The 17,768-nt window shown below is 40.7% G+C and overlaps 1 protein-coding gene across 1 annotated transcript in view; it reads right to left on the bottom strand.

The window, feature by feature from the left end:
• Positions 1–1,424: 1,424 nt before the first annotated feature.
• Positions 1,425–17,768, bottom strand: part of TBC1D22A (TBC1 domain family member 22A) — an 859,623-nt gene continuing 843,279 nt past the window's right edge. Inside the window, exon 13 of the mRNA XM_069764980.1 lies at positions 1,425–1,946. Coding sequence (XP_069621081.1) covers positions 1,818–1,946 — 129 coding nt within the window. The 3' untranslated portion in view covers positions 1,425–1,817. The remainder of the gene's footprint in view (positions 1,947–17,768) is intronic.

Genomic DNA, 17,768 nt, shown 5'->3' on the forward strand with positions numbered 1-17,768 from the left:
AAAAATAAAACAAAAGAAAATAAAAAATACGCATATTTGACATCACTGCGTTTGTAAAAATCCAATTTATCAAAACAAACTAAATTAATCCATTTGGTAAACCGCTTAACGAGAAACAAAAAATCAAACAAAAAATCTAATTAACATTTTTATTTTTTTTTTGCAATAAAAGGTGTTCAAAATATTATACATACTCCAAAATGGTATCAGTAAAAAAGCCAGATACAGCACAAAAAATCTGTCTGTCACACAGCCCCTTATCCCGAAAAATGAAAACGTTGAGGGTCCCGGAAAATGGCAACAAAAGCAATTTTTTGTTTATTTACCCAAATTTCTTAATTTTTTTCACCTCTCAAATTAAAAAAACAACAAACAACAAAAACAAACTATACATGTTTAATATCTGCATACTCGTACTGACCTGGAGAATCATACTGCCAGGTCAGTTTTACCCTATAGTGAACATGGTAAATAAAAAAAATAAAAAAAAAATTGTGAAATTGCAGTTTTCTTTTTGCAATTTCAACGCTTGGAATTTTTTCCGTTTTTTCAGCACATTTTGTGGTAGGATGAATGGTGTCATTCAAAAGTATAGCTTGTCCTGCAAAAAACAAGCCCTTATACAACTATATTGATAGAACCATAAAAACAGTTATGGCTCTTGGAAGAAGAGGAGGAAAAAATGAAAAATCACCACGTCATGAAGGGAATAATATATAGTTAGATGCTCACATAATCACAAAGTACACTATACAATTGTTACTGACAATTCACAGCGTGAATAAATACCAAAATAGGAATGAAGACATTACAAATGTGTTACTGTTGCAGAATAATACTCCACATCATATCAGATGGCCTTTTAGATGATTATTCCGCATAGTATTCTGTTTTCTGTACAGTAAAATATTGAAAAATCTCATACTATAGCACATAATAAAGCAAATCAACACACTGACCTTGACACCATATAATAAGATCTCATTATTCAAGGACCGTAACACAGCTTCTCCCCAAAGTGGCCATTTACTGGCAGTCCATAAACTAAGCAGATACCAAAACATTATTCTTTCCAATGCTTTCCTTTATGACGAATTTTAATTTAAAGCAGACATTTTTCCTCCCTGCAAATATACGATAGAAACATTCATCACCACTCTCACCAGGGTGAAGTAAGTCCAGGTGTGACAGGCTTCATTCTAGCCATATAGAGAAGAGACACTGCATCAGGGTCCAGAAGTCCACACCTGTGAAATGGAATTCGACATGAAGAAGCACTGGAGAAAATATTTTTGGTACTGCTACATTATTGACCGCTTAAAATAAAACAATAGCCTATTAAAATGGTTGGATGAGGACCTCAGTGATCATCATCAATATTAAGGCAAATTAAAGGGTGAATTAAGATCCAAGAAATGATGTAGTTAATATATTATAAGAATTTTAATGCTTACTGTACTGTACATTTCACAAGTTCCAAATAGTTATTCTCAGAAATACAAAGATTTGAATTCAAATTTGACAAACCTATCAAAACAATTCTCATCACATCTGTCACGATGATCTGAATCACAAGCGGGATGATGTCATAATTCCTACGTCTACCCTGTAAATACAATTAAAAAATATGCTTCTTTGGTATATGGCATGTTCATGTCATAGTATAATCCACAGAAGAACGGACATCTAATGTTTTCATGTTGATTCCTGTAAATTTAAGCACTGTGATAAAAAAAGGAGAAAATAAAGTATTTATAATATTTATATATATTCATATAAATCATTAATAAGGAGGGAGTTGCACATGTTGAATTATATTATTTCTTGTAGTGATTTGGGGCATCCGCAAATGCAAATTTTAGTCTATAGGCTTCAGCTAAGAGAATGCTGATATCTTCATTCCCCCAGTGGACTGTTGGCAGATTCTGTAAAAGCATCAACAACCCCTGCAAGATATAAAAAGAAGAGCTTTGTCAAAGAAATGCCTCCATATAGCTGAGTTCAGGCAGACATGCATTTCCATACAGTACTCGTACCAAATGTTTGACCTTAGAAAAGAACAAACGACATCCAAGAAGATTCAGTGTTGGTACTTATCGATTGCAAAATAAAATCTACCTAACCTTAAAAAAAAAAATCATATATAGCATTCAATGGGTTACTATAAGAAAACCAGGTTAAATAATTAGAACAGAGCCACACATATGTCCAAACCTGGACAGAAGAACTCCCATACAATATACATATATAATCAGACAAAGGAGTCACAATACTGTCGTGTAGAGTATAAAAGTTAACAATCTTTATTGAAAAGTATATCACTAAAACGTATAGATAAAATCTAACAAACTTGGTCATGGTACAGTAACTATGTGAACTGGTGGAACAGGTAACACCAGAATACCGCACAAACACACCTAAGGGTTAACAACCAGAGATCACAGGTTCACAGCAATGTAGCAAATAGTAAGTCATACACATGTGAAGTCCTATCATGGGCTCCCTATCATATATGCATACAAGAACTAGTAAAAGACTGTGTCTCACCCATAATGGTCGCGGTGTGTGTGCGGTAATGCCAGCCCCTACGCGCGTTTCGCGTAGGCTTCTGTTTGTGCGGGAGGCATACATACAGAGACGGAACAGGGGGAGGAATTCATACCAGGACAGGGAAGGGGGAAGCATGCATACAATGACAGGGACCGTGGAGGCATGCAGACAGGGACAGGGATGGGGAAGTATTCATACCAGGACAGGCAAGGGGGAGGCATGCATACAATGACAGGGACAGGGGAGGCATGCAGACAGGGACAGGAATGGGGAGGTATTCATACCAGGACAGGCAAGGGGGAGGCATGCATACAATGACAGGGACTGGGGAGGCATGCAGACAGGGACAGGGAGGCATACATACAGAGACGGAACAGGGGGAGGAATTCATACCAGGACAGGGAAGGGGGAGGCATGCATACAATGACAGGGACCGTGGAGGCATGCAGACAGGGACAGGGATGGGGAGGTATTCATACCAGGACAGGCAGGGGGGAGGCATGCATACAATGACAGGGACAGGGGAGGCATGCAGACAGGGATTGGGAGGTGTTCAGACCAGGACAGGGAAGGGAGAGCCAGGCATAGCAGGTCAGGGATGAGGGAACAATGCATACCCGGCTTATACTCGAGTCAATAAGCTTACCCAGTTTTCCGTGGCAAAAGTAGGTGCCTCGGCTTATACTGGGGTCGGCTTATACTCGAGTATATACGGTATCTGATATCTCTAGAAAATCCTCTGCAGATATTATGATTAAATTTGCAGAAAAAATTGAATGCATTTCATGACAGATTTGTGGTGAATTAGTGAAATTGCCAAAGACTTTATCATATGGTTTGTAAGAGTGAAGCATGGCAATGGTTAGCACTGCAGCCTTGTAGCGCTGGGGGTTCTGGGCTCAAATCCCACCAAAGACAGCAAGGAGTTTGTATGTTATCCCTGTCTTTGCGCGGTTTTCCTCCAGGTTCTCAGGTTCACTCCGAAGACATACGGTTAGGAAATGTAAATTGTGAAAACACAAAAGCGCACAGAGAGGTCAAAAAATACTCTGTTGTAAAAAAGTCACAGTAAATAAGCAAGTGCTAGTCAAAAAATGAAAAAATACAGGGTATTTAGTTAATACGTTTTTTTGCAAAAAAAAGTATGTTAAACGTATTAACTAAATACCCTGTATTTTTTCATACGTCGGTTTTGCAAGCCTGCGAGAAAATCTTGCAGTACGGATGCCATACGGATTACATACGGAGGATGTCATGCGCAAAATATGCTGACACACCCTGCCTACGGAGGAGATACGGACCACTATTTTGGGGACTTTTCAGCGTATTACGGTCGTAAAATACAGACCGTATTGTCTTACGCCGAGTGTGACGCCGGCCTTACTTTGTTGCACTGAGAATTTGCAACTGAAAAATCAGAAGCATCATAGGTTCAGAGAGTTTATAACAAATATTAGGGTTTGCTGAAAGTTCCGAATTATTTTCTCTATGTCCAATTCTGTGTGTACAATTACTGCAACCAGAGAGGCAACAAGATCCCGGAGAGATGGAAACAGGTTGACAATCACATGTAGCAAGGTTTAAATTAACAGATGGTAATGTGTCTACGCCATGTATGACATGTGCTGATCATAGAACTCCGCCCTATATTCATGGCGTAGAGCACTGTGGTTTACTAGATTAATTTCGCAGCCCATCAGATGTAACGTGTCCTACATCTCTACAGGCCGTGAACGTTACACCAATCTCCAGTTAGTAGAACAAAATGGAGTAGTAGATGTCGTACCACACCCTTTACTCGCTGAAGGGTTTGCGGGAAAAGAACTGGGAGACTGAAATTCCCCAGTGTCTCAATACTATTACATAGTCCCCAAAGTACTACCGTGATCCAACGCTGGGACATCACATTAAGTTTCATTTAAATTGACAACATTTGCATTCTAAAATACAATACATTGTTCCCAGTGAAATGTGTCATTTCCCTACACCAGTGGAGATATGAATGGAAGTCATCGGTTTCTATATTGTATGCTTTACAGTTCCTATTTCCACTATAATTTCAGTCTACAATTGAATGATTTTGAAAATCTATGCTCACTTTGCTAAAACCAGATAAGAAATAACTTTTCTCTCTCTTTTTTTTTTTTTCAGAGTTTCGTTTTCAATCCATTTCACTTTATATTGCTATGACCTCTATAGTTCTGGGGTTGAATGCAGTGCTCCGGCATTATGGTAACTTACTGACTAAGCTACACACTCAATTTCAAAATCTAATTTAGGGATCCAAGTTCAGTAGATAAAGGGTGAATGAAACTGTCCAGACCTCTGTCTTATAAAATGTTAAAGAGATGAAAATTCTATTTGTTTGACCTTTGAAGATTGTAAGGCAGGAGCCTGAAAATAAAATCTGCTAACTACATTTAGGACTGCTTTTATGGTCACCTCAATTATAGGCAGGACAAAAGATGAAGAAATCTCTTTGGCAGGACCTACTAACCTTTGTAAAGCAACAATCAGATTGATATGTTAGCTGGGTGCAGGCGTCGCTTGTGATTTCAGAAACAAAAGCGCTAAAGAGACTTCTAGGTGATCGGATCAATGATCCAAATGATGACGTCTTTTATACAGTATCTCATACACACAGCTTTACTCTTACAATACCAAGACATTTCATTTTGAAAGACTAAGGACCTGCATTACATGAAAGCATTCCTAATATACCTGTTTAGCAGTAATGTGTATGTACCATTTATTTAACTGTAAGGCTATGTGCAAAGGTCGGAAATGTGATGCAGAAATTTCTGCACTAAATCTGCATCTCCTGGCAGAATCCGCAGGTGCGTTTTTTATGCGTTTTTGATGCGGTTTTAGTGCGTTTTATGTGCGGAATTGATGCGGATTTTGTGCAGTTTTTGTGCAGTTTTTACCACTTCAGATTTCTATTAATGGAGGGGTGCAGAAATGCTGCAGAAACGCACAAAAGAAGTGACATGCACTTCTTTGAAATCTGCAGCGTTTCTGCGCGGATTTTTCTGCACCATGTGCACAGCTTTTTTTTCACATTGATTTACATTGTACTGTAAATCATAGTGCAGATCTGCAGCAGAAAAATCCGCTGCAAAACTGCACTAATTCTGCACTAAATCTGCATTGTGTGCACATACCCTAAAGCAAAGCGCAGCAGACTGCACTTTCCAACAAAGCATGTCACCGCAACATTTTTTTTTTACAATGAACCTTTTGTGACTGGATGTCACAGCATTCAGACTTTGGCCACTGTCAGACCTATACTTCACACATGTGTAGCTCCACAAAGTCTGTATGCATAATTATAGTAGCATTTAATAATACAAAAGTTCAAACATAGCAAGAGTCCAAAATTTGACCGGGGATGGCTGAAGTCTGCAGCCTCCACCAGAATGATGGGTCATTAAGCCAGGATGGATGGAGTTGGAGAACAGACTGCTTGACTATTTCTGATCAAGACATCAGTCACTTTATAAAATATGCTTTATTGTGCAAGGCAAGGAAGCGATGGCGACAACAGATAGTCACCAAACAAAGTGTAGAAAGGGCACTGAAAACCGTACATGCCATATTTTAAATATAGTACACACTCTATATACATAAGTAACAAAAGGCAGTAGATGTATCCAGAGGCATGTAGAAGATAATATATGCGGCGCCCCTTGACGAAGGTGTTTCCGAAACGCGCGTTGGGGCAGGCACTGGGACCTCCTGCCTGCCAGCACTTGCCTGCACTTTGGGGTGATGTATTCCTGTTATATATTTAAAAATACTTTTTCTATTTCTATTTAGTATGATTTTAGGCTCTATTATGAGCTGGGATGGCACTGGCCTGTATGAGATTTAATCTAGTATATGCATATATCATCTTCTACATGCCTCTGGATACATCTACTGCCTTTTGTTACTTATGTATATAGAGTGTGTACTATATATAAAATATGGCATGTACGGTTTTCAGTGACCTTTCTACCCTTTGGTGACTATCTGTTGTCGCCATCACTTCCTTGCCTTCCACAATAAAGCATATTTTATTAACCCCTTCACGACATGCCCCGTACTAGTACGGCGCATGTCGTGTCTCCCCCTTTGATGTGGGCTCCGGCGGTGAGCCCACATCAAAGTCACGACATGTCAGCTGTTTTGTACAGCTGACATGTGCGCGCAATAGCGGCGAGTGAAATCGCTATTCACCCGCCGCTATTAACCTGTTAAATGCCGCTGTCAAACGCAGACAGCGGCATTTAACCGGCGCTTCTGGCCGGGCGGCTGGAAATGATGTAATCGCCGACCCCGTCACATGATCGGGGGTCGGCGATGCATCAGGAAGGTAACCATAGAGGTCCTTGAGGCCTCTATGGTTACTAATGCAGGCCTGCTGTGAGCGCCCCCCTGTGGTCGGCGCTCACAGCACACCTGCATTTCAGCTACATAGCAGCGATCTGATGCCAGCTATGCCAGCTTCTAGCCTCCCATGGAGGCTATTGAAGCATGGCACAAGTAAAAAAGAAATGTTTTTAAAAATCTGAAAAAAATATAAAAGTTTAAATCATCCCCCTTTCGCCCCATCCTAAATAAAACAATTAAAAAAAAACAAAACCTACACGTATTTGGTATCGCCGCGTTCAGAATCGCCCGATCTATCAATAAAAAAAAGCATTAACCTGATCGCTAAACAGCATAGCGAGAAAAAAATCCGAAACGCCAGAATTACGTTTTTTTGGTCGCCATGACATTGCATTAAAATGCAATAACGGGCGATCAAAAGAACGTATCTGCACCGAAATGGTATCATTAAAAACGTCAGCTCGGCACGCAAAAAATAAGCCCTCAACCGACCCCAGATCACGAAAAATGGAGACGCTTCGGGTATCGGAAAATGGCACTTTTTTTTAAGCAAAGTTTTGAATTTTTTTTCACCACTTGGATAAAAAATAACCTAGACATGTTAGGTGTCTATGAACTCGTAATGACCTAGAGAATCACAATTGCAGGTTAGTTTTACCATTTAATGAACCTAGCAAAAAAACCAAACAAAAAACAAGTGTGGGATTGCACTTTTTTTGCAATTTCACCGCACTTGGAATTTTTTCCCGTTTTCTAGTAAAAGACATGGTAAAACCAATGGTGTCGTTCAAAAGTACAACTCGTCCCGCAAAAAATAAGCCCTCACATGACCATATTGACGGAAAAATAAAAAAGTTATGGCTCTGGGAAGGAGGGAAGTGAAAAATGAAAACGCAAAAACGAAAAAGGGCCGCAACTTGAAGGGGTTAAAAGACCATAGGTTGTCGTTTGGATCTTTTCCTTCACCTTCTCTATTGCATGTTTTTGATAACTGGTCTTACTTTTGAGTCCACAACATTTATTAATTCTGGGTACTAATTATTATTATTACTTGTTTTGATTTGTTCATATCTGCCCAGATGATGAGTTATAGCTATTTGCCCTTGGCCACTTCTATTTTTACTTACTACATCAGTCACTTGTATATAGAAAGCAACATTTTATAAATGATGTCTGCAGTTTACCTACAACTGATTTAGTGCTTAGGCCCATGTTTAGAAACATTTTCAGTTTATCAACCAATGAGGGCAGTTTCAGCACAGAAAAACATTTGAGCAATACTTTAAGGGAGATTTTCAAATGTGCTGATTTTTACAAAATGATAATGATCTTCTAAAGAAAAACTGTTCAGAATGTACTATAAAGACATGTGTATGACGCTGCAGTGATTTTGATGGACTTCAATATATTTCTTATACTGCATTGTGTTACTGAATAGATGTTAAGATATGTCAACATTATATAAATAAGGAAGTAAATGGCAATTAAACAACACACATCGTTGGATGCAATCTTATTCTTTAGTTTATAAAGAATACGTTTATATTTTTACAATTGAAATTTGTACTCAGACAACTATATAAAACATCTGTCATATCCCGTTCTGCTGCTTTCTTACAGAACACAATAATTGCATGCTTCTTGTTGACACAAGTTTCTTAATTTAGTTAAATGACACTTTACCACCATCAGTTAATTAATAACTATGCCAACTCATACTGTGCCAGCGAGTACATTATAGTGTGCAGCTGATATACGATTCTGTGCGGAATCACATATGGTCAAAAGGTGCTAGAAATTAAATCTCAAATGTACTAATAACAGGAAAATAAATATATAAATATATTATTCTATCTAAAAGAATAATAATTATATTAATAGCAATAATAATAAGTGTGTATGTATACTGTATATATACATATATATTTCCATGCGTAATAGAAAAAAGAAGAAAGATGTGGCACTCACCAAGTAGTGTTGCAATCAAAGTCCTTTATTTGCTCATGTTTGGCTTGAGGACATTAAGCGGAGATGGCAGGGAAAAGCAGAGACGGCAGGGAAAAGCGAAGGTGCAGGATCGTGGAGGTGGACGACGGCCGTTTCGTGCAAATCACGCTTCAACGGGTCCAGGTGTGTGATTAAAACTGATGTAATTTCCTTTATAGGGGGTATCGACAATCATATGTATCTAAACAACATTAATTTTGTGCAAAACATGTAACAATACACAATAACAGATAAAAACAAAGTCAAATTATTATTACAGAGTAATCTTATGTTATTATTATAAAATGACCGACATATCTAATCTGTCGTTTAATCCTATTGGACCTTGAGCAATAGGATTAAACGACAGATTAGATATGTCGGTCTTTTTATAATAATAACATAAGATTAATCTGCAATAATAATGTGATTTTGTTTTTATCTGTTATTGTGTATTGTTATATGTTTTGCACAAAATTAATGTTGTTTAGATACATGATTGTTGATACCCCCTATAAAGGAAATTACATCAGTTTTAATCACACAGCTCGACCCGTTGAAGCGCGGTTTGCGTGAAACGGCCATCGTCCACCTCCACGATCCTGCACGCTCACTTTTCCCTGCCGTTTCCGCTTAATGTCCTCAAGACAAACAGGAGCAAATAAAGGACTTTGATTGCAACACTACTTGGTAAGTGCCAAATCTTTCTTCTTTTTCTATTACGCATGGAAATATTTATTGCCACATGATGTTGAGCACCATGTTGAAGTAGTGCAAATACTACCACCAATGAAGGAGTACACGGCTGTATCTTCGATATAATCGGCCTGGTGCCGTACTGGCTGTCTTCCTCTCTTGTGAGAAAAATAAATAAATTATATATATATATATATATATGTATATGTATATATATATATACTAGATGGAGGCCAGATGCTATCGGGAGGGTGGTGACGTCCCGATGGGGGCAGGCTCTGCAGCATTGAGATTCTCTCGTCCCCAAGCCCCATATAATGCTGCATAAAGGTTGAATATGGCCCCACAAGAAGGTGCATCGAAAATGTGCCCCATATAATGCTGCATAAAGGTTGAATATGGCCCCACAAGAAGGTGCATCGAAAATGTGCCCCATATAATGCTGCATAAAGGTTGATTATGGCCCCATAAGTATGCTGCATCGAAAATGTGCCCCATATAATGCTGCATAATAGTTGATTATGGCCCGATAAAATGCTCTATAGAAACATTTGCCCCATATAATGCTGCATAATGGTTGATTATGGCCCCTTAAGATGCTCCATAGAAAAATGTGCCCCATATGCGCGATAAAAACAATGACATACTCACCTCTTGTCCTGAGCAGGCCCCCGGCACTTGCGATATTCACCTGTCCCCGTTCCACATCCTCTGCAGTGACCGTTCAGGCAGACATGGCGCGCACACTAAACATGTCATCGTGCCCTCTGACCTGAACGTCACAGGCAGAGGATGCGGAAGACGGAGCGGCGCACTGCAGTGGAACGGGGAAAGGAATATTGGAATGCTCACCCTCCCCGTTATACTTCCCTGCTCCTGGCGCGGTCACTGGCAGCTTCTCACTGACAGATGGTCTCCGGGAGCTAGCAGCTTCTTTCTATGTTCAGCGGTTACATCGTACCGCTGAACACAGGAAGAAGCTGCTGGCGCCGGAGAAGCAGGGACTTGCAGAGACGCGCTGGGAGCAGGTGAGTATGATGGACAGCTGTCGCTCCCCCCCAACCCGGAAGGTTCGGCGATGACCAACTGGTGGTACTGTGCAAGGGCCTGGTACCACCAGCGGGTGCCATATTGGAATACCCATCATTTGGGTATTCCAATAAGGCGGTCGGCGTACTTCTGATGCGGTGCTGTGGATTGTGGGATTCGAGGACGTCCAGACGGAAGTGGATGACAGGCAATTTAAGGCAATTATATAAATAGATATACAGTATTAGTTGGTGTGGGTATTAACCCAACCTGTGATGCAGCGTATGCGTCATGAAAGCCGGTGCCAATCCGCAATCCGACCTATGACAGCGTATGCGTCATGGCGGGATCGCGTTCCTGCGGGTTGGGTGAACTGACATGTCACTTGACCTGCAGGTACAGGGGGACTTGTACTTGAGCCCAGGGGCTTTGCCCCCGTGGCTATGATCGCTCTGGTGACCTTTGTTACCACCTCCCAGATCTGATTGGAGCTAGCGTCCATGTGACGCTATCCCTCCAATCAGATGTGGAAGGGCGGAGTGAAATATGGCTGCCGTCGCTCTCTAGCGTGATCCCTTCTGCTGCCTGATCGCCGCCTGCCATCCGGTACTCCACTCTGCTGCCTGATTCCACCCCCGACCTCCACTCCCTCCCCACTGCCCCAGTGATCATCCCCTGCCCCCTGATCACCCCCTGCTGCTGCCGGCTCCAACTCAATGCTGCATCTCCTCTGCCCCCTACTGCCCTCTGTGCCTGAGAGCCCCCAGCCCCCGCTGATCGCCCCCCTGCCCTGCTGATCAGTCCCCCTGCCCCGGTTATTACCCAGTCCCACCCGCCTGTCATGAGTTGGGATAAAATTAGGGTTGGGGCTAAAATTGGGATTAGGGGTGTGTTAGGGTTAGGTTTGTTGTTAGGGTTGGGAGTAGGGGTGTGTTAGGGTTTGTTTTGGGATTAGGGTTGGGTTCAGGGGTGTGTTGAGGTTAGGGTTGGAGTTAGAATTGGGGGCTTTCCACTGTTTAGGCACATCAGGGTCTCTCCAAAAGTGACATGATGCCCGCAGACCATTCCATCAAAGTCTGCATTCCAAAACGTCACTACTTCCCTTCTGAGCCCCGACGTGTGCCCATACAGTAGTTTTCTCCCTCATATGGGGTATCAGCGTACTCAGGAAAAATTGGACGACTCTTGGGGTCCAAATTCTCCTTTTACACTTGAAAAAATAAAAAAATTGGGGACTTAAAGATCATGTTTGTGGAAAAAAATATGATTTTTTTTATTTTCAGGCTATAACCTTTAGTGAAACACCTGGGGGTTCAAAGTTCTCACCACACATCTAGTTAAGTTCACTGGGGGGTGTAGTTTCCAAAATGGGGTCACTTGTGGGAGAGCTCCAATGTTTTAGCACACAGGGGCTCTCCATATGCAACATGGTCTCCGCTAACGATTGGGGCTAATTTTCCATTCAAAAGTCAACTTGCGCTCCATCCCTTTCGAGCCCTGCCGTGCGCACAAACAGTGGTTTATGACCACATATGAGGTATCGGTGTAATCAGGAGAAATTGCCCAACAAATTTTAAGATCCATTTTATCCTATTGCCCATGTTAAAATGAAAAAATTGAGGCTAAAATAAAATTTTTGTTGGAAAAATTAAAGAGTACATTTTTCTTTCCACGTTGCTTTAGTTCCTGTAAAGCACCTGAAGGGTTAATAATCTTCTTGAATGTAGTTTTGAGTAGCTTGAGGGGTGCAATTTTTGGAATGGTGTCACTTTTGGGTGTTTTCTGTCATGTAGGCCCCTCAAAGGGACTTCAAATGTGATGTAGTCGATAAAAAAATGGTTTTGTAAATTTTGTTGGAAAAATGAGAAATTGCTGATAACTTTGAACCCTTATAATTTCCTAACAAAATTTTTTTTTTCCCAAAACTGTGCTGATGTAAGGGTGGTTTCACACTTGCGTTTTTGTCTGCAGCGTTTTTTTCACAAAAAACGCATGCGTTTTTTTCCCTATATTTAACATTGAAAACGCATACGTTTTTTGTTGTACGCGTTTGGGCGCGTTTTGAAGCGCATGCGTTTTTTTGCTGCATGCGTTCTTTTTCAGAAATGCAACTTGTAGTATTTTTGAGAGGCGTTTTTTTGACACATAAAACGCATGCGTTTTCATGCGTTTTTTTGTGTCAAAAAATACATTGGAGTCAATGGAAACGCATGCGTTTTTAAGCACATGTGTTTGTTTGCTTTAAAAACGCATGCATTTTTATTAAAAAAAACAGAAAACACACTGATATGCCACCCCCCACCATAAAGGTGATAAAGGGATCCTAACCCTAACCCGAAAGGGATCGTAACCCTATCCCTAACCTTACCCCTAAAGGGATCCTAACCCTACCCCTAACCCTAAAGGGATGCTAACCCTAACCCTAACGGGATCCTAACCCTAACCCGGTTAGGATCCCTTTAGGGTTAGGGTTAGGATCCCTTTAGGGTTAGGGTTATGATCCCTACCCCTAACCCTACCCCTAACTATTTCTGTTTATAGTGGGTTTTTTACTTTATTTTGATGATTGGCAGCTGTCACACATTTCTCAGCATGTGTTTAAAAAACGCAAACGCATGAAAAAACGCATGTAAACGCGTCAAAACGCTGCGTTTTTTTCACCACATGCAAAAACGCATGCGTCAAAAAAACGCAGCATTTGCACGCGTTTACATGCGTTTTTTCACCATGCGTTTTTTTTAAAAACGCATACGTTTTGAAACGCAAGTGTGAAACCAGCCTTAAAGGGACACTGTCACCTGAATTTGGAGGGAACAATCTTCAGCCATGGAGGCGGGGTTTTGGGGTTTTTGATTCACCCTTTCCTTACCCGCTAGCTGCATGCTGGCTGCAATATTGGATTGAAGTTCATTCTCTGTCCTCCGTAGTACATGCCTGCACAAGGTAATCTTGCCTTGCGCAGGCGTGTACTATGGAGGACAGAGAATGAACTTCAATCCAATATTGCAGCCAGCATGCAGCCAGCGGGTAAGGAAAGGGTGAATCAAAAACCCCAAAACCCCGCCTCCATGGCTGAAGATTGTTCCCTCCAAATTCAGGTGACAGTGTCCCTTTAAGTAGACATGTGGGAAATGTTATTTATTAACTATTTTGTGTCACATAACACTCTGGTTTAACAGAATAAAAATTCAAAATTTTAAAATTGTGAAATTTTCAAAATTTTCGCCAAATTTCTGATTTTTTTCACATATAAACGCAAAAATTATGAACCTATATTTACCACTACCATGAAGCCCAATATGTCACGAAAAAACATTCTCAGAAGTGCTAGGATCCGTTGAAGCGTTCCTGAGTTATTACCTCATAAAGGGACACTGGCCAGAATTGTAAAAAATGGCCAGGTCATTAAAGTCAAAATAGGCTGGGTCATGAAGGGGTTAATTTACTGATGCTTAAATGTCACTTGATTAATTTAAGATGCTAGTGCCAACATGAGGCATGCAATTATTGTGTTCTTTAAGAAATCAGCAGAACGAGATATGACATATATAGGCTGAACTGGCTGGACAAATGTCTTTTTTCGGCCTTACTAACTATGTTACTATGTATCTAATATATAATTGCCTAGAATACTACTTCCTGCAATTTGTGCCAACTTCCGTGGCTTTGTCCGGAGCTAATGTCCGGAGCTAATGTCCGGAGCTAATGTCCGGAGATTAATTGCCTAGAATACTACTTCCTGCAATTTGTGCCAACTTCCGTGGCTTTGTCCGGAGCTAATGTCCGGAGCTAATGTCCGGAGCTAATGTGCGGAGCTAATGTCCGGAGCTGATGTCCGGAGCTGATGTCCGGAGCTAATGTCCGGAGATAAGTGACGTCAACAGTGTCCAGTGTCTGATTGGTTGCCGCCTGCTGCGAGCGACCAATCAGAAACGTGCCGTACTGTGACACACTCCGCCCGCCATTTTGGTGTGATTTTTGAATTTTTACCTCACAGCAAGTTTCTACTGCTTGGAGGCGGGCCCAGTGACGTTGCTCTTCAAGCTCCTGCCGAATTTCGTCAAAAAAATGATAATACCATTTACCAAAACTATATATATTTAGTTGTGAAGTGGTTCAGTGACATTTTCACACCAATTTTGAACTTTTGTTTGGTGTTTTCTCCATATACTGCCTATTATTTTTGTTCTTTCTTACTATTATTTATTAATTGTATTATTCTTACATTTGAATAAATAAAGTATATATGGATTCTAGACTCCCGATTCTTTAGAATCGGGCTGCCATCTAGTAGATACATAATACATCTATTGATTTAAAAAAGCAGCACTCTGTAGCCTGGTAAAAATATAAAAAATTAATTGATGCCATGCCCATAGTATACAACATTTTGGCTCAGGCAGTTAACTGCCTTTAACCCCCCCCCCCCACAATTATATATAACTAAATATATATATAGAACATATATACTGTAGGTGTACACAAACACACACACAGTACTGGAGAAACTACTGAAAGGTAAGAATGCAGTTTAGTTAGTTAATGCTTATCAATAAAGAAAATGATAAAAATCAAATCAATATTTGTGGTGGTCACCCTCTGTCATCAAAGCATCAGTTCTTACATGCACATTTGAAATAAGATTTTGAAGGAACTTGTCAGGAAGGTTGTTCCAAACCTCTTTGAGAAATAACCACAGATCTTTTGTGTATGTAGGCTTGTGTAAATCCTTCTGTCTCTTCATATAGTAACATACTAACATAGTTAGTAAGGTCGAAAAAAGACATTTGTCCATCCAGTTCAGCCTATATTCCATCATAATAAATCCCCAGACAGACTCGATGTTAAGATCAGGGCTAACAGAGCCTAACAACTATCCTTAGCATAAAGAAAAACAAGGAGTCCTAGAAGTGAGGAAACAGTCCTCACTTCTAGGACTCCTTGTTTTTCTTTATGCTAAGGATAGTTCTTAGGCCGGGTTCACATTAGCGTTTCTGTGCGCTGCGTATGATCTGCATACATCATGCATATATATCTTTAACATAATAATAATAATAATAATAATTTTTATTTATATAGCGCCAACATATTCCGCAGCGCTTTACAAATTATAGAGGGGACTTGTACATACAATAGACATTACAGCATAACAGAAATACAGTTCAAAACAGATACCAAGAGGAGTGAGGGCCCTGCTCGTAAGCTTACAAACTATGAGGTGTTAACATGGTGTACGCAGGGACATGCATTTGACTGCGGGTGCGTACGCATGCATTGTTTGGTGGTGTGCGGCGGTGTCCAGCAAACGCAACATGTTGCATTTTTTGAGGCATCAAATAATGCGAAATCTTCCGCAAGCGGATGATTGCGTAAAAAAAAAAACCAAATTACTGTCTATGGGAATGCATTGGTACGCAAGAACATATGTACGCATGTATACTTCACACTAATAATGTCCAGGAAATGATGTCACCACCTACAAAATCACTGATGTATAAAAGGAGTTCTGGAAACAGGTAGTCCATTACTATCAAGACTCTGGATGGAAGCACAAGACTCTGTATGTAAGTATAGAAGCTTTGAACATGTCTGTTTGTCTTTGCAGTCTGTACTCTGTACTAATTTTATTCTGTTCCTTGGAGACTGTTTGCTGCTCCGGTCATGATGCTGCCATCGTCCTGGTGCTGCTGCTGTCTTCTTCGTGGTCCAGTCCTGGTGTTGCTGGATGTAAGAATAGAAGCTTTGAAAATGTCTGTTTGTCTTTGCAGTCTGTACTCTGTACTAATTTTTTTTCTGGTCCTTGTAGACTGTTTGCTGCTCCAATCCTGTTGTTGCCGTTCTGGTGCTGGCTGACTGCTGTGCTGTTGGGCTACTGCCTGTAATGTAAGTATTGGTGTCCATTGTTTTTTTTTGTGCAACATTATGTTTGGCTCTTAACAAGGTACATTTTTCTTATCTGTTCTTTTCAGTAGTGTTTCACTTGACTGCTGCCTGCTCTTCCAACATATCCTCCACTGAAGCTTCCAAAAGTGGACATGACACTGATTATGTAATCACATTTGATTTACTGATTGGTAGTATTGACTGTCAATACTAGACATGTGTTAAATCATGTATTTTCTTTACAGGTACCTGACAGTGCAGAAGAGCAGGAGCAGTCTAGTGGAAATGATTCTTCCCAGGGTCGACGGCCTCAAGTTGCTGAGGAGGAAAGACGATGTGTAAGTAGCTTTTATCAGTATTGTAATTGAATTTGTTTTTAGTTTTACTTACAATTTTTTTTTGTATTTCATCTATCAGGTTCCACAACGTGAGGAAGGACAAGCGGATATCGATAATGACGTCCTTATTCAAGCTGTGCAAGAGCGAGTAGCGTTATGGGACTCCCGTGATCGGAATCATTCTGACTCAGCCTTGATCCGATGACTCGGGGAAGAAGTGGCCACCTCGTTGTTGGATGATTCGTACCATGCAAGGCCACAAGTCGGAAAGGATTTTCGTACGTATTGCAATGTGGTCTTATGCGTCGGTTTTGCTGTAAATGTTGGTGTCTTTTTACAATTATTTTTTCTTTCTTCCCCTTCACAGTGAAGAGTATAAGTTCGATGAAGGATCGCTTCAATAAGGACATGAGACAGGAGATTCGGGTTCAAAGTGGTGCTGCTCAAGAAGTCAGAAAATATAAGTACCATCATCGGCTTTCTTTTCTGATGCCTGTGCTTGCTCAGTGAACGCGAGTATCTTTTGTGTTGTCTTACTATTAACTTTTAATTTTTTACTAATGTTTTTCATTTATTTTCCACACAGAACCTGGTGCAGCACCACAGAACCTGGATTGTCCTCTGTTGGAGCGGCCCCTCATCGACCAGCCAACAAATAGGCCCAATCCCAATCATCCACCAGCGATGGAGCAACCAGGCAGGCTTCAAAGGCTGGGGAACAGGAAGCCGGTCCATCTGGTTTTTCCCTCTTCCAGCTCTCTCCCACTACTTTACTTGGGTCTGCTCGCCAGCAGCAGAGGGCCTGGGAGAGGTCAGTCATGCCCCAGTTTATTCAGTTAAGCTCGGTCTTCCAGGCTGGGATGAAGGCGGTTGTAGAAAGAATGGATAGTGGGTTCACTCAGGTGAACACAT

This window comes from Ranitomeya imitator, chromosome 4 (genome assembly GCF_032444005.1).
Source record: "Ranitomeya imitator isolate aRanImi1 chromosome 4, aRanImi1.pri, whole genome shotgun sequence".
NCBI classification, from domain to species: domain Eukaryota; kingdom Metazoa; phylum Chordata; class Amphibia; order Anura; family Dendrobatidae; genus Ranitomeya; species Ranitomeya imitator.